General features: G+C 35.6%; 1 protein-coding gene across 1 annotated transcript in view; it reads left to right on the top strand.

Moving 5' to 3' along the window:
- Positions 1-21,452, top strand: part of LOC123524429 (hydroxysteroid dehydrogenase-like protein 2) — a 41,805-nt gene that overhangs the window by 7,822 nt on the left and 12,531 nt on the right. The window contains exons 2-6 of the mRNA XM_045302632.2: positions 1,205-1,368; positions 6,295-6,508; positions 7,595-7,698; positions 10,148-10,249; positions 18,279-18,476. Coding sequence (XP_045158567.1) covers positions 1,205-1,368; positions 6,295-6,508; positions 7,595-7,698; positions 10,148-10,249; positions 18,279-18,476 — 782 coding nt within the window. The remainder of the gene's footprint in view (positions 1-1,204; positions 1,369-6,294; positions 6,509-7,594; positions 7,699-10,147; positions 10,250-18,278; positions 18,477-21,452) is intronic.

Below are 21,452 nucleotides of genomic sequence, written 5' to 3' on the forward strand. Positions count from 1 at the left end.
TTTTTGAAAGAAAAAAGCAATTTAGGGACATAATATCAGATAAAATATAAAGGTAACAAACAGAACATCTATACTTTGATTTGCAATTCCCCAAATTATGTATGAACATTAATCAGGTTGAAAAGACTTGCATTATTTATCAAGTTCTAATAAATTATAGTGAATTTGAATGCCAAAGTAATAAATTCCTATAAAAATATATACATATACTTAGCACAGTAAGGTAGAAGAAACGTGCCTGCGGTACGGCTTTTATCATCAGTCGCAAATAGCCTAAAAGTGAATATGGAAAAACCTTAAATAATCTAAGGAAATCTAAAAATAGATTATGCCTGGAGAAAAATCCATTACTTGAATTTAGGGATATAAAATGACATCGTTTTAATGTCTGTCAGAGGTTTAATATATCTTCACAATTTATTTCGATGTTTCTAACACCATGAAAAAATGAAATATAGTTTAAGTTCGTAAACAGATATAAAATTGTTATCAAAACTCTAATTGCAAGATTTTAAGTGCGTTAGTTTGTGTAAGAACTTAACGCACTACATCTACTTAAAATAGACTATTCCAAAATCTAAACAGTAAATTTGTTTCCATGCATATACACATGTGAATAAACAAGCAGAGTGACGTCACAGCAGCCAAATTTTTTAAAAAACGCGTAGTAAGTTTGAATATGTAATTATCGACACCTTTATAAACTTCTGTTTTTACTTTCAAATATTTTTTTTTAAAGAAAACATGATTATAAAATGGTTGAAAAAAATGGTTTTATTGAGACAGGTGATATTAATAACAATCTTAAAACAAATCCATGGTAAAACTGATATACATGAAGGAACTATTAATTTTGAATTGTGCATGGAATGATTTTATGTTGTCAGTCTCAGCAGTTGGCTGATCTTTGTGACTTTCGATTTGTGCGAATATTAGTCTGGCGAACTAAAAACCATTGCCTGGGCTTTTAGATATGTAGAGGATTATGTGAAAATTATTATGTTTGAAACTGTTAGATTTCAGAATAATGCCATACAGTTGGTCCTTTGTTGACCCTGCACCAAAATAGTTAAATCATAACCATAACCTGAAAGAAACATATTTTTGTGCTGTGAAACTCCGGTGAGTGATCTAGAGCCATCACAGCCCTCTTGTTTTGACAGAAGTGAAATATTATTGCATGTTAAATTGTGTTATTTTTCAGAAAACTTGCAGGTAAAACCCTGTTCATCACGGGAGCCAGTAGAGGAATAGGGAAGAGTATAGCTTTAAAGGCAGCCAAAGATGGGGCCAATATTGTAATTGCTGCCAAAACTGTGACACCTCACCCAAAGCTACCTGGAACAATTTATACTGCAGCAGAAGAAGGTTTGTACAATATCTATGTTACCATTGAGTGTCCCATTATGTTGCAGGACATAAACATTCTGTTCTGCCTGTCGTTATTAGTTTGATGGTGCTGTAGGTTTAAAATGATTGGTTGAAGTTGAATTAGATTATCAGACTTGAAAGGAAAGTTCAGTGGGCATTTCCAGCCTATCCCAATGCAGACCATGGCTTATCTTCCTTGGAGGTGTATAGTTCTCATGTTGCAAGTCTGTCAGTCTTTCCATCAGATTTCATGTCTTGTTTCTTCTGAAGCTGTTGAAAGAATCACAAAAAGAATGCAAGTGGTATCAGATCTCGAGCAAGTATGGTAATAGACAACATTGGTCGAACAATGTCAAAGTTCTTAACGTAGTAAAAAGTTATTTATTTTCACCTTGGAGAACATACCTCATCCATATATGGAAGTTATTTAATTCTTGCATCATACTTTTTTTGTATGGAAATCTTTTGGTATTTGTTAAATCTGACGTTGAATGGGTGACTATTTTAACCTGGGTGTGTGGAGCTGGTGTTGTATTTCACATGATACAAAATTCACAGTGCAGTTACAAAAACTAAATGTAATTATATATTGAAGTTGATAAACACAGAAAGTCCAGTTTTTTTCAGCTCACCTGAACTTTGTTTAGTGTTTATCTACTAGTATGCGTCTGTCGTCCTGCATCAATATTTTTTACTTAAACATCTTCTCCACTGAAACTACTAGTAAGAATTACAGAGCCAAAATTAGAAATATTTTTTAACAACAACTTCTCATGAACTGCGTGAAAGATCTTCATCAAACTTGGTCTGTAGCATCATTATAAGGTCCTCTCCCAATTTTGTTTAAATGGGGGCACTTGGTCCCTTTTGGGGGCAGATAGAGCCAAAATTAGAAATACCTTGAAAATAATGCTTCTCATGAACTGATGAAAGGATCTTGATCAAACTTGGCATTATTACAATGTCCTCTTCCAAATTTGTTCAAATGGGGGCATTTGGCCCATTTTAGGGGCTGTTATAGCCAAAATTAGAAATACTTTTAACGATTTCTTCTCATGAGCTGCCAGGGTTTTTTTACCAAGAGGGGAAGGGGCCATGCCTGTGATTTGGGGAAAAATAGCTCGGTATTTGGGCAAAGGGGAATAAAAAACCTGATGTAAAGTCAATTTTTGGGGAAAACTGCATGATTTAAAGGAAATTTTCTGAGGGGAAGGGGCCTGATAAAGGCCCCTATTTAGAAGGAAAACAAACCTGAGCTGCTTGAAGGATCTTGATCAAACTTGGTCTGTAGCATCATTATAAGGTCCTCTCCCAAAATTTTACAAACAGGGGCAGTTTTTCCCTATAGGGGCCACTAGAACTAAAAATAGAAATGCCTTCAAAAGACTTCTCATGAACCACTTGATAGATCGTCATCTAACTTGATTTGTAGCATAATTATAAGGTCCTTCACAGAATTTTTCAGTTGGGGACACTTGGCCCCTTTTAGGGGCTGCTAGAGCTAAAATTAAATATACTTTTAAATTACTTCTTCTAATGAATGGCTAGATGGATTTTCACCAGACTTGGTATGGAGGATCATTTTAAAATGCTTTCTCTAGAGATGGTACCTACCCAAGAAAATCATTGAAAAATGGTCAGTACAAGAGTTGTCCATTTTGCTTCAGATATTTTGAGAAAGTCATTTTTAAAAATCAAATATTCCTATTTTTACATGGAAAGGAGAAAAACCACAAATATTTTTAGTAAACTGGTGCACTTAGCTGTCAGTTCACTCTAAAAAAATCTGTAAAGATGAATTTGAACTTTTTAGGTACCATCTCTACTTTCTCAATTGTTTTCAAATGGGGGCAGTTTAGGGGTGGGTTGCTAGGGCTAAAAGTTAAAATACCTTTTAATGACTACGTTTCATGAACCACTCAGTGGATCTTGTCTGTAGCATCATTATATAATCCTCTTGTAAATTTGTTCAATTGGGGAGTGCTCTGCCCTTTGTAGGGACAGCTAGAGCTTAAAATAGAAATGCCTTTAAATGACTTTTTCTCATGTATCAAGGGCTCCAGATAAGATGCGTATTAGCGTAAATTACGCTTTGAAATAATGCATATATGCATGTGCGATCATTTTTAAGCATATAAAAACATATAAGAAATTACAGAAACTCCTGCAATGACTATTTGCTAGCGTAAACCAAAAGGCTTTACGAAACAAAGCACGGTCAGCATTTATTCTTCGTCACAGAACATATTCACGCATTGAATGGTAGTTGGGAAACAATATTGGTGGTACGGTAGTGTATTTTAAAGCAGTGTCAATTTAAAATATCAACCTCCGGTTGGAGTAAACAACAAAATGTCTTTTTCTAAAATTGTAAAAAGTGAACAAACACTCTACGCATCTTTAAACCAACAAGAACGATCATTGAAACATATTTTAAGCAGTGAGTATACTGAGTATTCTATAAAGCCAAAGTAAGCCAAGGGAGAACAAAAAGCAAAAACTTGAATGCTGAATTGAAACTGAACTGCAAACAAATTCATGGGTGTTACACCAAATTGATAAATGTGTTATAAAACCATTTTCCTGTCTTTCCACATTTACACATTTTCAGGAGTAAAATTACTCTAGTAAATTTCAGATTTTACCATTTTACTCATTCACAAAAATTATGATGAGTTAATACTCATAGGCAAAAAAAATTATCTGGAGCCCTGTGTATCACTTAATGGATCTTCATAAACTTAATTTGTAGCATCTTTATAAGGTCCTTTACCAAATTTGTTCAAATGGGGGCACTAAATGGACCCTTCTAGGTAGAGCTAAAAATAGAAAAACCTTTAAATGACTTCTTCTCTTGATGGATCTTCATCAAACTTGGTCTGTAGTATAAATGGTTTTGCTTGGTCCATTTAAGGGGACACCAGTATTAAAAATTGAAGAAAGAAAAAACTTTTTATCATGAATTTTATTCTAATAGTTAACTTATGCAGTTTTGGTGTGTCACAGCAAAGCGAGGAAAACACAATGAAATAACTGTTTTTAAATGATCAGTTTAAAGGATTTTCAACAAAACTAGTTAGAAGCATATTCAGATGGTTAAAGTACTCTTCAGGTGAGCGACTTAAGCCTATTTGGCCTCTTGTTTGTCATAATTTCCCTTGTTTAGCCCACCTTAGCACAAAGTGATTAAAGACCCACCACAACCTAATGACCTACTTTTTACTCCTACATCTCTGTGAATATCATTCTGATAATACCGGTATAATACATCTGTGCAAAATTACATGTGGACATTTAGGCCACACCTGAATTAATGTGTTTAGACAACTTCATCCACAAACTTATTCTGTCAGTCTCTTTAGTATAGGTTTCAAAACATAAAAAAATAACTGTCATACCCACTATAAACAAAGTGTGGTCTAAAGGCTGTTGTCTGAAAAGTCAGGGTCAAACTGGGTCAAGAGTTACGTCAGAGCTTGTCAGGGCCATTACTTTGATATGCATGGAGCAACCTTGTTTATATTAAAATTTTGACATTAATGTTTGCCTCAATGTGATGGAAAGTTGTGCCCAAACATCAGGCCCTTATCTCAATATCTCAAGGGTCAAAGTCACATTTAGGGGTCAAAGTCATGCATTTAGCAATGTTTTCTCATTTGGCAGAGATTTCCATAACAAAACCTGTATTGCCACTGTGAAGTGTTTTTGAAGTCACTGAGTATACAGGAGAGCAGTGTAGTGCCATCATAGCAGAGTTGTTGGACAAGTTTATTCAATGTTTAGGTTGGGATAAAACAATTATAACAAATCTTTTCCGTTACTTACCCTTTTTTAATCCCCCTCCATGAGTGGTTGGGGTGTGTGTGTGGGGGGGGGGGGGGGGGGTTATAGGAAAAGTCTCTGTCCATCAAGGTCAAGGTCACAATTCAAGGTCAAAGGTTTGAGCCTTCTATTCTGTGTCCGCTCTGTATCCCCTAAACCCCTTCAAGGATTTTCATGAAACTTGGGTCAAATGATCACCTCATCAAGACAATATGCAGAATACATGAGTTAGCCATGTTGACTCAAGGTCAAGGTCACAACTCGAGGTCAAAGGTTTGAGCCTTCCATTTTGTGTCCGCTCTGTATCTGTTAAACCCCTTGAAGGATTTTCATGAAACTTGTTTTAGATGATCAACTCATCAAGAGGATGTGTAGAACTCATGAGTTAGCCATGTCAGCTCAAGGTCAAGGTCACAACTCAAGGTCTAAAGTTTGAGCCTTCCATTTTATGTCTGCTAGATGTATCTCCTAAAGCCCTTGAAGGATTTTTGTGAAACTTTGGTCAAATGATCAAGATGATGTGCAGAACTCATGAGTCAGCCATGTGGGCCCAAGGTCATGGTCACAACTCACGGTCAAAGGTTTGAGCTCTGTATTGCCTAAAGCCCTTGAAGGATTTTCATGAAACTTGGCTCAAATGATCACCTTATCAAGACGATGTGCAGAACTCATGAGTCAGTCATGTTGGCTCAAGGTCAAGGTCACAACTCGAGGTCAAAGGTTTGAGCCTTCCATTTTGGGTCCGCTCTGTATCTCCTAAACCCCGTGAAGAATTTTCAAAGTCATTGATGTTGACATACAATGGACTATGAAATACACCTAACAACGTCAATGCTTTCACCCAATACCATCAACCCTTTCACTATCCATAACAGTGGCGGGGGATATAGCTGTCTTTCAGACTGCCTTGTTATAATTTGCCTTTGCATTTGTATCTTTTGTGAATTATTGACATGTCATTCTGTGTTCTGTGTAATGTAAATTTATTGTAAATTATGTTTGAAAGAGGACCACAGGGAAGATGGGACAAGCCTCAACTGTGCCTTTCTATATAGATAAAGTTGTTATTGTTATTATAATTATTACACTTTCTCCACACAGTTGAAGCGTTAGGTGGAAAGTGTTTGCCATGTGTTGTTGATATTCGTGAAGAAAAAGAAGTGGAGAAGGCAGTTGAAGCAACTGTTGCTAAATTTGGTGGTATAGATATTCTGGTGAACAATGCTAGCGCTATAAGTCTAACGGGTACACAGGCTACGCCAATGAAAAAATATGATCTCATGATGGGAGTGAATGGACGAGGAACATATTTATGGTAATTTACTATATTTGTTTAAAAGCAGTCCTGCAATTGGGTGAAGGATAATTAACAAATTTATGATAAATTTTCTATAGTTACTGAAAGAGCTGAAGGAAGAGGAACTTATTCATTGTTGACTGTTAATGTGTGAGTACTTTTATTCATGGATAGTTAACATCCAAGGCACTTGGGAGTGTTCAAATTTTTGATTACAAGGAATAAAAGTACACAAAACTTGTATTAGATATACAAAACTATTTATAGCAGTGTATTTGGTTGTTATGTAATTTTTTATAAAAACATAATTGTTTGAAATAGATCTAATTTAAAGTTAATGGTTTTAATTATTTTGGAATAGAAATGATTTAAGCTCTATTTTAAAAGTGGCAGAAAGAGAAAGAAGTTTAAGTGTAGTACACAAGATTTTTTTATGATATCAAAATTTTGTTCATTGTACGAGATTATGCAATAAAGCTGGTAAATTGTCTTTAGTAAATTCTCATTATGCAAGAAATTGCAGAAGTAACTTTTATGTTCAGAAAGTAGATATTCAAACTTCTCTTTCTTCACCAAATCTTAACATCATTGTATAATGCCGTCTCAAGTTCATTCATTCCTCTTGGCCCTTGGAGCTAAAAATAATAATAACAAATTGTTTAACAACTTCTCATGAACTGTTTCATGTATGTTCATCAAAATTTGTGTGGAGCATCCATGAATGAACCTTTCTAAGTTTGTTCAAGTGTTTAACTACACTTACAGGTTGCTAGAAATAAGTAAAAAGCCTATTGATGACATTTGATTGATTGACTGCTGTTCACCAAACTTGGTCAGAAGCAAGGTCAGAAGGTGTAAGGGTCTATTGAGTGACTGGTTGTCTTGAGAGAAGCCATTTAAACATAACAGTATTTTTTTTTAAATGGCTTACAGTTAAAGAAATCTTTAAGTTTTGATGGAATGTCCTGGTTATGAAATGTGGTCGAAGGACAGGGAACTACTTTTTAATGTAAATTTTCTGAATTTTTCACAAAGCAGATATAAAGGAATGGCTGAATTGTTATTTCATAAAATGCTTGTTTGATGCAACAGTTATTATTTCAGTTCTAGAGCGTGCTTGCCGTACTTGAAGAAAAGTTCTCATGGGCGTATACTGAACATCAGCCCACCACTCAACATGGATAAAAAATGGTTCAGAGGACATGTAGGTAAGGCTGCAATGCATAAGTTGACAGACAAGATAATTATGACAGGCTGTCCAGCATCCCTAAAATTCCTGCTTTTTCTACGTATTTCCAATTTGGCTAAATTTCCTAGAAAAAATGAAAAATCAAAGGGAATTCCTAAATATGCTCTGCCTTTTTTGCATTGAAATCCTGTTTTTGTAATATAAAGAGAAGAAGGTCATGTTAAATATGTTTTATTGTAGTTTTATAGGTCTTCTTAATCAGTTGTAGAACAAAGAAAAACAATGAGGCAAGTCTTGTACAGCCTTATCAAGACACAAGTCAGATTGAACCACAAATCAAGTCATTGGGTATTGATAGTAGTAAATTTTCGTCATTACCAAACTTTTAAGAATTACCATTATAACTCCCTAATTTGTGCAAAGTTACAAAAGCATTTGACAGAAGTGGTTTTACTACAAATCTGAAATCAAAGAATCTATGCACATTTTGATAAGACATGTACAAATGAACAATTACGAATATGTTTTTAGACCTCGTCAGGTATTATACATCATATAAGGTTAGAATAGTGAAACTGAAATCTGATTACTGTGCTTACACTATAATATATGTTTGTGATTATTGTCGTCGGGAATATAGTGTAGAGTTTGACAAAACATGTCAAAGGAAAACATGTAGATATGAAATATTATCCATGTGATATTTCAGCATGTTCTGTTAATTTATATGAAGAAATTACTTTCTGGTACATTTGAAGAAAATTCATAACTTAGATCAACAAATGTCAAAAGCATGGCATCTAAAGTTATAGCAGTAGCATCGTCATCATCAAACCAAAGCAGTCAGTAGGAGGAACTTTGTGAAAACGAGGGATTTTTCAACACTTCAGAGAATTCAACCTGCCAACTTTGAAGATGTCACCAACAATGAAACCAAACTATTCAATATAAATCGAATCTGTCAGTGATATATTGATGGACATAGACATCAACGTAATAGAAGAATTGATAGATGAATTCATATTTGACATAGATAATCCACTCAACGTTTACGTAAGAGATGACAATTATTTTAATAGTAATTTTGCTACTAGCGTTGATGGTAATGTTTATATTGATATTGATACTGATGGCAATGGAAGCGTTGTTGGTAGCATCAACTCTAGTATGATGGCGCTATAGTTTACTTATGTTGAATAATAAAATGGCAGTAAATCAGTGAAAAATCATCCAACCGAAACACAAAGGTAATATGCGCATCTCCTCTTAAAGTATGGCTAAATTTCAACTAGAGGTTGCTGAGGAATACTCTGGACAAGAAAAGCGGGATGGACGGACAGATGGATGGATGAAGTGGCAGCTATATGCTTCCCCTTCAAGGAGCATAATAAATGAAATGTTATTAAACCAACCAACTTGAACTGATATGACTTTTTGTGTAGGGATTATTGCAAACGTTTGTGATGTATCATTTATTTAATACCACCTTTTATTATTATTCAAATAGTTCTTTACATATTATTTAAGTCTGTATACAGTTCTCTAGTAAGTTGTGTTTTGTCAGCGAACACAGTTGTTTTATTAGCTCGTCTGATTTTTGAAAAAAAATCTATGAGGTATTGTCGTCACTTGATCATCGGTGTTGGTTAAATTTTTTTTTTAGGCCCACCTTTTCTCAAAAAATGTAAGCGCTACAGCTCAAAGGTCAAGGTCACACTTAGAGGTCAAAGGTCAAATTCAAAAATGACTTTGTCCAGAGAATTTCTTCTTCATGCATGGAGGGATTTTGATGTAACTTGTCACAAATATGCACCACCATGAGGCAACTTTGTTTTTAGAATTACTTCCCTTTGTTTTTATTATAGATAGCTTATATTTTAACTTTTTTATTATTGGCTCTAGAGAAAAATTGGGACCACTTTTCTGTGGTACAACATGAATGTTACCCAATTTTTAGGTGTATTTTGACCTATCTCTACTTGGTAAGGAGTTTTGTGTGGACTTATATTATATAGAATTTTTTGTTTCTTTTTTTTAATATTTTTTTTAGGATTAACTTCCCTTTGCTGTTACTATAAAAAACTTATATTACAACTTTTTTATCATTGGCCAAAAAAAAAATCCATATGCAAATACAGGTGCTAGTGTAAAGAAATTTGCAATGATGGATGTATATTGTGACATTATTGCACTCTTGTTTATATTTATAGATGTTATGAAACAATCAACAACAGTAGATTTTTGTATATGCAAATTTTAATCCAAGTGTTGTGACAGTTATAACATATTGTACATATAGTACAATATTGTTTATACATCCATTGACCATGTTGACAGATATCAGATCATTAAGTTACACTGCAGTAGAGAAAATTAGGTGCCATCCAGTAGGGGACTTTGTATTGCATGGCAATACTTCATTTACTTGTTGAAAATGTCAGTCTTAATTTATGTGTAATTTATTTTAGCTTATACAATGGCCAAGTATGGAATGTCTATGTGTGTACTTGGAATGTCAGAGGAGCTCAGGGACGATGGTATAGCTGTGAATGCACTGTGGCCAAGAACAGGTAACTCTTTTATTCTGTGCTACCACACATATTATCCCACCCACTGAAAAGTAAAGAGGATAAGGTATTGGACTCTATCTGTCAGTCCATCTATTCATGGGACCATAACATTTTTTTTTCATGAGCATATTAACTCCAAAATTGTTGAAAGGTTTTTAATTAAAACTTTTACACTGACAAAGGCCACTTAGAGGAAGTGCAGAGTACAGGTAACGGTACCGTAACTCTGCCTTGCTTACTTTTTAGTTATTTCCCATTTTATTATATACTTGTGTTTGAAAAACAGGATATATAACGTGATTGCATGTGACTTGAAAAAAAATGATCCTCCTGCCTTTGAAAGGTGAATTTGGGTAAATGGAAGTCAAGAGAATTTATAATATTTTGTCAGCGAATACTATTTTAAATGTATGAATTAAGTCAAATATTGAACAGTCTATATCTTCTGTACCTGTGCACCCAAAAACTTTGTACAACATTAGCATTTTTTTCCAATTTAAAGAAGTCTCGCATTTGGTATTGAAAAGTGTAAAGTTTTTGGGATCAAAATTTTGCCAAATGTACAACTGATATTTATTATCTTACTGCAGTATACTGAAAATGGAGGTATATGTTTTGGCCGTGTCCGTCTTGCAGTTCTTCCTTCTGTCAGCCCAAGACCATATCTATGACATGGTGTTGAGTATTTAAATAAAATATGGTAGAAATGTCAACTGCTGTTAGGAAATACCACCCTGCAAGTTTCAGTCAGTTAGCATTGGCAAGACAAGATTTATGACCCTTTGCACATGTATATATATTACATATAGTGTTTTAGTGTTTTATTCCATTTCCTGCCTTGTCAGGTATCACATCTCTGACATGGTAGGAAGGATTTCAATAAAACATGGTAAAAATGTTAACATCTGTAGGGCAATATGGCCTTGCAAGTTTCATTCATGGTTGAGGAACGCAAGATTTATGGCCCTTTACTGTTTTTATACGACATTTTGTCCATCCAGAGTCATACCTTTTGGCAATACATGTATGGTGTTTTTATTCCATATTCTAACACGATCCGATTCATTTTCCTAATAAACAAAGAAGGCAGAAAACAGTGAATTATTATACAACAAATCACTGTTCTGACGTCACAGTTATTACGTCATGGCGTCAAACAGCATAGCGGCGCGCTAGAAAAAAAAAGATTGAAAACGGGCAAATTTATAATGAATGTCGTCAAGGATGTACTTAAAAATCCGTAGTAATGTGGTAACGTCGTTCAGATGCGTATTATTATATCACTCGGGCTGCGCACTCGTGATCTAATTCCTTTGCATCTGAACTCCAAACAATGATTTATTCAACGACAAATCACTGCATGAGATATATTATTTCTTAATTTTGTCCATCCAGTCATACCTTTTTGAAGCTTGCATGGAGGTCATGGTTTTAAATGTATTTTGGATTGCTAAGATGAAGGTCAAGATTATTGTTACTAAAAATAGAAAAGTGGTTTTCACACAATAACTTCAGTCTGGAAAGAGGTAGACCAAACCTGGTATATAAGTAGCTTTTATAGACACAAGTTTTTAGCTCACCTGTCACAAAGTGACAAGGTGAGCTTTTGTGATCGCGCGGTGTCCGTCGTCCGTGCGTGCCTGCGTCCGTCCGTAAACTTTTTCCTTGTGACCACTCTAGAGGTCACATTTTTCATGGGATCTTTATGAAAGTTGGTCAGAATGTTCATCTTGATGATATCTAGGTCAAGTTCGAAACTGGGTAACGTGCCTTCAAAAACTAGGTCAGTAGGTCTAAAAATAGAAAAACCTTGTGACCTCTCTAGAGGCCATATATTTCACAAGATCTTCATGAAAATTGGTCAGAATGTTCACCTTGATGATATCTAGGTCAAGTTCGAAACTGGGTCACGTGCCATCAAAAACTAGGTCAGTAGGTCTAAAAATAGAAAAACCTTGTGACCTCTCTAGAGGCCATATATTTCACAAGATCTTCATGAAAATTGGTCAGAACGTTCATCTTGATGATATCTAGGTCAAGTTCGAAACTGGGTCACGTGCCTTCAAAAACTAGGTCAGTAGGTCAAATAATAGAAAAACCTTGTGACCTCTCTAAAGGCCACATTTTTCATGGGATCTGTATGAAAGTTGATCTGAATGTTCATCTTGATGATATCTAGGTCTAGTTCGAAACTGGGTCACGTGCAGTCAAAAACTAGGTCAGTAGGTCTAAAAATAGAAAAACCTTGTGACCTCTCTAGAGGCCATATATTTCATGAGATCTTCATGAAAATTGGTGAGAATGTTTACCTTGATGATATCTAGATCAAGTTCAAAAGTGGGTCACGTGCCCTCAAAAACTAGGTCAGTAGGTCAAATAATAGAAAAACCTTGTGACCTCTCTAGAGGCCATATTTTTCATGGGATCTGTATGAAAGTTGGTCTGAATGTTCATCTTTATGATATCTAGGTCATTTTCAAAAGTGGGTCACGTGCCGTCAAAAACTAGGTCAGTAGGTCAAATAATAGAAAAACCTTGTGACCTCTCTGAAGGCCATATTTTTCATGGGATCTGTATGAAAGTTGGTCTGAATGTTCATCTTGATGATATCTAGGTCAAGTTCGAAACAGGGTCATGTGCGGTCAAAAACTAGGTCAGTAGGTTTAAAAATAGAAAAACCTTGTGACCTCTCTAGAGGCCATACTTGTGAATGGATCTCCATAAAAAATGGTCAGAATGTTCACCTTGATGATATCTAGGTCAAGTTTGAAACTGGGTCACATGCCTCAAAAAACTAGGTCAGTAGGTCAAATAATACAAAAACCTTGTGACCTCTCTAGAGGCCATACTTTTCATGAGACCTGTATGAAAGTTGGTCAGAATGTTCATCTTGATGATATCTAGGTCAAGTTTGAAACTGGGTCAACTGCGGTCAAAAACTAGGTCAGTAGGTCTAAAAATAGAAAAACCTTGTGACCTCTCTAGAGGCCATATATTTCACAAGATCTTCATGAAAATTGGTCAGAATGTTCACCTTGATGATATCTAGGTCAAGATCGAAAGTGGGTCACGTGCCATCAAAAACTAGGTCAGTAGGTTTAAAAATAGAAAAACCTTGTGACCTCTCTAGAGGCCATATATTTCACAAGATCTTCATGAAAATTGGTCAGAACGTTCATCTTGATGATATCTAGGTCAAGTTCGAAACTGGGTCACATGCCTTCAAAAACTAGGTCAGTAGGTCAAATAATAGAAAAACCTTGTGACCTCTCTAAAGGCCACATTTTTCATGGGATCTGTATGAAAGTTGATCTGAATGTTCATCTTGATGATATCTAGGTCTAGTTCGAAACTGGGTCACGTGCAGTCAAAAACTAGGTCAGTAGGTCTAAAAATAGAAAAACCTTGTGACCTCTTTAGAGGCCATATATTTCATGAGATCTTCATGAAAATTGGTCAGAATGTTTACCTTGATGATATCTAGGTCAAGTTCGAAAGTGGGTCACGTGCCCTCAAAAACTAGGTCAGTAGGTCAAATAATAGAAAAACCTTGTGACCTCTCTAGAGGCCATATTTTTCATGGGATCTGTATGAAAGTTGGTGTGAATGTTCATCTTGATGATATCTAGGTCATTTTCGAAAGTGGGTCACGTGCCGTCAAAAACTAGGTCAGTAGGTCAAATAAAAGAAAAACCTTGTGACCTCTCTAAAGGCCATATTTTTCATGGGATCTGTATGAAAGTTGGTCTGAATGTTCATCTTGATGATATCTAGGTAAAGTTCGAAACAGGGTCATGTGTGGTCAAAAACTAGGTCAGTAGGTCTAAAAATAGAAAAACCTTGTGACCTCTCTAGAGGCCATACTTGTGAATGGATCTCCATAAAAAATGGTCAGAATGTTCACCTTGATGATATCTAGGTCAAGTTTGAAACTGGGTCACGTGCCTTAAAAAACTAGGTCAGTAGGTCAAATAATAAAAAAACCTTGTGACCTCTCTAGAGGCCATACTTTTCATGAGATCTGTATGAAAGTTGGTCTGAATGTTCATCTTGATGATATCTAGGTCAAGTTTGAAACTGGGTCAACTGCGGTCAAAAACTAGGTCAGTAGGTCTAAAAATAGAAAAACCTTGTTACCTCTCTAGAGGCCATATATTTCACAAGATCTTCATGAAAATTGGTCAGAATGTTCACCTTGATGATATCTAGGTCAAGTTCGAAACTGGGTCACGTGCCATCAAAAACTAGGTCAGTAGGTCTAAAAATAGAAAAACCTTGTGACCTCTCTAGAGGCCATATATTTCACAAGATCTTCATGAAAATTGGTCAGAACGTTCATCTTGATGATATCTAGGTCAAGTTCGAAACTGGGTCACGTGCCTTCAAAAACTAGGTCAGTAGGTCAAATAATAGAAAAACCTTGTGACCTCTCTAAAGGCCACATTTTTCATGGGATCTGTATGAAAGTTGATCAGAATGTTCATCTTGATGATATCTAGGTCTAGTTCGAAACTGGGTCACGTGCAGTCAAAAACTAGGTCAGTAGGTCTAAAAATAGAAAAACCTTGTGACCTCTCTAGAGGCCATATATTTCATGAGATCTTCATGAAAATTGGTCAGAATGTTTACCTTGATGATATCTAGGTCAAGTTCGAAAGTGGGTCATGTGCCCTCAAAAACTAGGTCAGTAGGTGTAATAATAGAAAAACCTTGTGACCTCTCTAGAGGCCATATTTTTCATGGGATCTGTATGAAAGTTGGTCTGAATGTTCATCTTTATGATATCTAGATCATTTTCGAAAGTGGGTCACGTGCCATCAAAAACTTGGTCAGTAGGTCAAATAAAAGAAAAACCTTGTGACCTCTCTAAAGGCCATATTTTTCATGGGATCTGTATGAAAGTTGGTCTGAATGTTCATCTTGATGATATCTAGGTCAAGTTTGAAACAGGGTCATGTGCGGTCAAAAACTAGGTCAGTAGGTCTAAAAATAGAAAAACCTTGTGACCTCTCTAGAGGCCATACTTGTGAATGGATCTCCATAAAAATTGGTCAGAATGTTCACCTTGATGATATCTAGGTCAAGTTTGAAACTGGGTCACGTGCCTTAAAAAACTAGGTCAGTAGGTCAAATAATAAAAAAACCTTGTGACCTCTCTAGAGGCCATACTTTTCATGGGATCTGTATGAAAGTTGGTCTGAATGTTCATCTTGATATCTAGGTCAAGTTTGAAACTGGGTCAACTGCGGTCAAAAACTAGGTCAGTAGGTCTAAAATTAGAAAAATCTTTTGACCTCTCTAGAGGCCATATTTTTCAATGGATCTTCATGAAAATTGATCTGAATGTTCACCTTGATGATATCTAGGTCAGTTTCGAAACTGGGTCACGTGCGGTCAAAAACTAGGCCAATAGGTATAAAAATAGAAAAACCTTGTGACCTCTCTAGAGGCCATATTTTTCATGAGATCTTCATGAAAATTAGTGGTTGTTCACCTTGATGATATCAAGGTAATATTCAAAACAGGGTCACGTACCTTCGAAAACTAGGTCAATAGGTCAAATAATAGAAAAACCTTGTGACCTCTCTAGAGACCATATTTTTCAATGGATCTTCTTGAAAATTGGTCAGAATTTTCATCTTGATAATATCTAGGTCAAGTTCAAAACTGGGTCACATGAGCTCAAAAACTAGGTCACTATGTCAAATAATAGAAAAAATGACTTCATACTCAAAACTGGGTCATGTGGGAAGAGGTGAGCGATTCAGGACCATCATGGTCCTCTTGTTTTGTTTCATTTTAGGTGGCTTTGGTCAAGGTCATACATATAGAAAAATTATAACTAAATACATGTATAGAAAAATGGTTGTTGATTTATATTTCAAAATAACTGAAATTTAATTATTAATTATCTGTCTGTCCACACTTTTATCCAAACAACATCTCATACCATCTGGTGGTAGTTTAGAAAACTTGTCTTGTATATTGCTTGAATGGTCTTCTTTCACAGAATTGCTTCTTCAGTGACCCTTTACCATTACTTTGTTAGTTCACCTGAGCCAAAGGCTCATGGTGAGCTTTTGTGACCGCTCAATGTCTGTAGTCAGGCGTGCGGCCGTCAACAATTTCTAAAAATGTCTTCTTCTTGAAAACCACTGAGCAGATTACACCAAACTAACAGGAATGATCCGTGGGTGGCCCCCTTTCAAAGTTGTTCAAAGAATTGAGTTCCATGCAGAACTCTGGTTGCCATGGCAACCGAAAGGAAAAGCTCTAAAAATCTTCTTGTCCAAAACCCCAAGGCTTAGAGTCTTGATATTTGGCATGTGACATCATCTAATGGTCCTCTATGAAGTTTGTTCAAATTGTGCCCCTGGGGTGAAAGGAGGCCCCGCCCCGGGTGTCAAGTTTTACATAGACTTATATAGGAAAAAACTTTAAAAATCTTCTTGTCCAAAACCGCAAGGCGTAGAGCCTTGATATTTGGTATGTGACATCATCTTATAATCCTCTATGAAGATTATACAAATTTTGCCCTTGGGGTGAAAAGAGGCTCCTCCACGGGGGTCACAAGTTTTACATAGACTTATATAGGAAAAAACTTTAAAAATCTTCTTGTCTAAAACCACAAGACCTAGGCGTTTGATATTTGGTATGTAGCATTGCCTTGTGGTCCTCTACCAAAATTGTTCAAATTATAACCCTGGGATGAAAAGAGGCCCAGCCCCGGGGGGTCTCAAGTTTTACATAGACTTATATAGGAAAAAACTTTAAAAATCTTCTTGCCTTAAACTGCAAGGCCTAGGCTTTTGATATTTGGTATGTTGCATTGCCTTGTGGTCCTCTGCCAAAATTGTTCAAATTATGCCCCTGGGGTGAAAAGAGGCCCTGCCCTGGGGGTCCCAAATTTAACATATAGGGAGAAAAAAAAATCTTCTTGTCTGAAAGTTCAAGGCCTAGGCCTTTGATATTTGATATTTAGCATTGCCTAGTGGATTTCTAACAAGATTGTTCAAATTATGCCGCTGGGGTGAAAAGAGGCCCTGCCCTTGGGGTCACTTGTTATATGAGTTATATAGGAGTAAATACTTAAAGAATTATCAGATCATATTTCCTAGACTGTTAGTTATAATTACCTGATGACCACAAGCAATTAGGGGTCACTTGAATGTGACCTTGACCTACCGACCTACTTTCTTGTTTTTTAAGTTACAGCCTTGAAATATGTATGACATGTACAGTTTTGCACACCGATCTTAAAACTGACTTTCAGTGACCATGAATATGACCTACTTTCTAATTTTTTAGCATCAGTGTGCCATTTTAAACATGTGGCTTATATTACTCAGGTGAGCAATTCAGGGTCATCATGACCCTCTTGTTTAAATAATTCCAGTTTGTCAAAAAATGGCCACTAAAGATGTTAGTCACATTTTCTTATTTGTATACAGTATGTCCTATTTGCATATAGTGGATACTGTAAAAAAAATCTTATTGTCAGAAAACAATTTCACAATAAATTCACATATATTTTCTGTGTGTAACCCTCAGCCAAAACTGTTCACTTAAGTGAGCGATCTAGGGTCATCATGGCCCTTTTGTTGAAATTACTCATCCAGAAATGTTGGGATCTTGTTGGTTTGTTGGAAAAATTTGTGAATAATTTGTAAAATTTTTATTGTGATTGATAAAATAAATACACAAAAGAAGAATCTTGTAGAATTTTCCATGGAGTTTTTCCATTCCACAGCTTGAGTGTATTTGTTCTGTTGTCAAAGTGCTATTACAGGCCGCACACTACAGTATCCTAACACCACATGGCATGGGCATCCGTGTCCTGTGGACATATTTGTAGTTTGGCATAGTTTAAAAAAATGTGTATTATACAACAATTTTTGGAAATAATCCAGATTTGTACGTAAGAAAGTTCAAGATACAGAGTTTCAACTGCACGTAAATGAACATCAGAAGACTTTGCACCTTTGATATGTTTAAGTAAGTAAGGAATATTTTATTTTGATGATTTTAGCTATATACACAGCTGCTATGGAGATGTTAGGAGGAGGTTCAGAAGTAGCAGACCAGTGCCGCAAGCCAGAAATCATGGCTGATGCTGCCTATGTGATACTGACACAAGATGTCAATTATACAGGCAACTTTGCCATTGATGATGAAGTTCTTATAAAGGCTGGTGTCAAGGACATGGACCAGTATGCATGGAGTCCAGGTAATTTCACATGTTATCTGAGAACAAAAACTTAGTCACTAGGTCAGATTCAAGAAAAACCTTGTTAACACTTTAGTTGCCATTTTTTTACGCATGTTTTAAAAAATAGGACGTATTATGTTTTCACCCTTTATGGGCGGTGTGGCGGGCAGAAAAAATTGGTGTCCGGTCAATTACTATAGTATTTTGTAGCATAACTGAACCAAACTTACATAAAGTGTGTATTTCAATAAAGTCTAGGCCATGTTTGATAACCAGCAAGTTTGGACCAGTATCAGGAGAGTTATGGCCCTTGAATTGGTCAAAAATGCCAAAATTGACAATGTCCGCTCAATAACTAGAGTATTTTGTATTAGAAGTGAACATAACTTATAAAGAATGTGTATCTCTTTAAAATCTAGGTCATGGTCGATAACCAGCTTGTTAGACCAGTTCCTCCAGAGTAATGGCCCTTGAATTGGTCAAAATTGCAAAAATTGACATTTTCTGCTCCATACTTAAACTAATTTTTTGAGCAATCTGATTCTTATTTGGCATAAATGTTAGCTTCAGTGACAGTGTCATGGATAAACCAATGTCCCCTATCTTAAAGGTCAAGGTAACACTTAGGGGTCAAAGGTCAAATAAGATATTAGGCCATAACTTTGTGATCCTCTACCAAGTTTGTTCAAATTATTCTGATTCGCCAAAAAACTTGGCCGCCAGGGGGCTTGGTCGCTTTCCCCTAAATATATGTAGTGGAAACCTTAAAAAATTTCTTGTATGAAACTGCTGACTTGATTTTTAAATAATTTCTCACAAATGGTCATTGTGTAACCCTCTGCCAAAATTGTTCAAATTATTACATTTTGTCAGAAAACATGGCCCCCAGGCCACGAGGTGTGGTTGTTTTTCCCTATATGTATGCCTCTTTCTCGTAATTCCGAGCCTTCTCATTGATCCGAGCCTTTGGAAAATTTGCACTTGCGGCTATTTCCTGTTTCTAAATTTTCTGTATGTTGTGGCAAATCAAATGACAGTTAAACAAAAATAAAAAGAAAATAGTATTACTTGCATTAAAATAGAAATATACATAACAGAAAATTTTGGCACAAAATTTGCTTATCTAAAATCAATGGGGTAATATATAACCTTCTTACAGAAAACAGAAACCACTTATTTTAAAACTTTTTTGTCCGCAAACACAATAATATATCTGTTCTTAATTTTAAAAAAGAACTTTTTCAAAAAAGGCCTTATTTTTTTTAAAGCTACCACAAATGATCGCAAGTCTCGGTTCAACGAGAAAGAATCTGGCTGTTTCAGAGGGTTAGGGTCATCATGTGAAAGCCTGGATTATTCATTTACAACAATCCTTAGAACTTTTCTTCATGGGGATTTTTTAAGTTTAGATGTTGGAGTATCAAACTATAGCAGAAACTCTTTTGAAACTTAAAACTGTTACTGACCAGCATTGAAATACCGGTTAAGGGGCTCGGAATAACGAGAAAAGGGCATATATAGTGGAAACTTTAACAATCTTATAAACTGCTGGTCCGATTTTTAAATAAATTCACATAAATTGTCCTTGTGTGACCATCTACCAAGATTGTTTATTGTTTAAATTATTCCAATTCCTAAAAAAAACTTGGCCGCCAGGGGACGTGGTCACTTTTCCCTATACAGTCTCACTTGACAGGAGGACGCTGGTTTTATATATTTTTCCAATTAAAGTACATGAATATCGGATACTTATATATTGGCCTCTTTTAAGGTAGGAGTGGAAAATGATTATATACTATTTCTTTAATTGCATATTGATAAAATATAAATTTCAAATAATTTGCATCATTCGTATGATGTTGATAAAACAAATTTAAGCTCATGATCTTGCAAGAAAATAAAGGGGAGCATTAAAATATAAATGTTCCATTTGAACTATTTTACACACTGAGGTTTATGATATTTATATTTTTGTGTACTAATTGTTCATTGACATTTATTCGATTATTGAATGCATCTTTAATCTGTGTTTACTTCGTCGTTTCCTGTTAACTACCGCCATATTTTTGTTTCACCAGGAATAAAGTTAATTTATGCACTGACTCCGAATTCTTTAGCGACTTTATACGCTGGTTTTCCCTAATCGAGCAATTCAAGTGCCTTAACACGCTGTTCTAATGTCAAAACAGTTCTTTTTCATGTTCTTCATCGGCTATTTTTTGTAAACAAATAAGTTCTCATCTCAAACAACTTCACGCGAGATAAAGAACGGTAACTCTATCATGTAAAATCATGTGAGGGAGCATCTCAGAGTCGCTGAAAAAAGTCTAAATATCTATTCAGGAGCCTGATTTCACAGTCACTTGTTGCGTAAGGCAGAGGGTTGCTTAATTCAGACTCTTTTAATAGTAAATTGCGTCCGGAGCATAAAATAGGGTCGCATATGACAGGGAGTCACTAAATTCAGGGGGTTGTTAAGGCAGTCTCGACTGTATGTATATAGTGGAAACTTTAAAATTCTTCTTTTATGAAATTGCTGGCCTGACTTTGTAATAGTTTTACACAGATGGTCCTTTTGAGACCCTCTACCAAGAGTGTTCAGATTATTTTGATTCCTCAAAAAACATGACTGCCAGAAATACATGTAGTTAGTTTTCCCTGTATGTATATAGTGGAAACTTTAAAAATCTTGTATGAAACTGCTGGCCCGATTTTGAAATAGTTTTACACAAATGGTCCTTTTCTGACCTTCTACCAAGATTGTTCAAATTATTTGATTCTTCAAAAAACATGCCTCCAGAGGGCGTGGTCACGTTTCCCTATATGTATATAGAGGAAACTTTAAAAATCTTCTTGTATGAAACTGCTGGCCAGATTTTGAAAATAATTTCACATAAATGGTCCTTGTGTGACCCTCTTCCAAGATTGTTCGGGGCATGCCAGGGCATGTGGCCATTTTATCCCTTTATGTACATGTATATACTGGAAACTTAT

This window comes from Mercenaria mercenaria, chromosome 3 (assembly GCF_021730395.1).
Source record: "Mercenaria mercenaria strain notata chromosome 3, MADL_Memer_1, whole genome shotgun sequence".
In the NCBI taxonomy this organism is placed as follows: domain Eukaryota; kingdom Metazoa; phylum Mollusca; class Bivalvia; order Venerida; family Veneridae; genus Mercenaria; species Mercenaria mercenaria.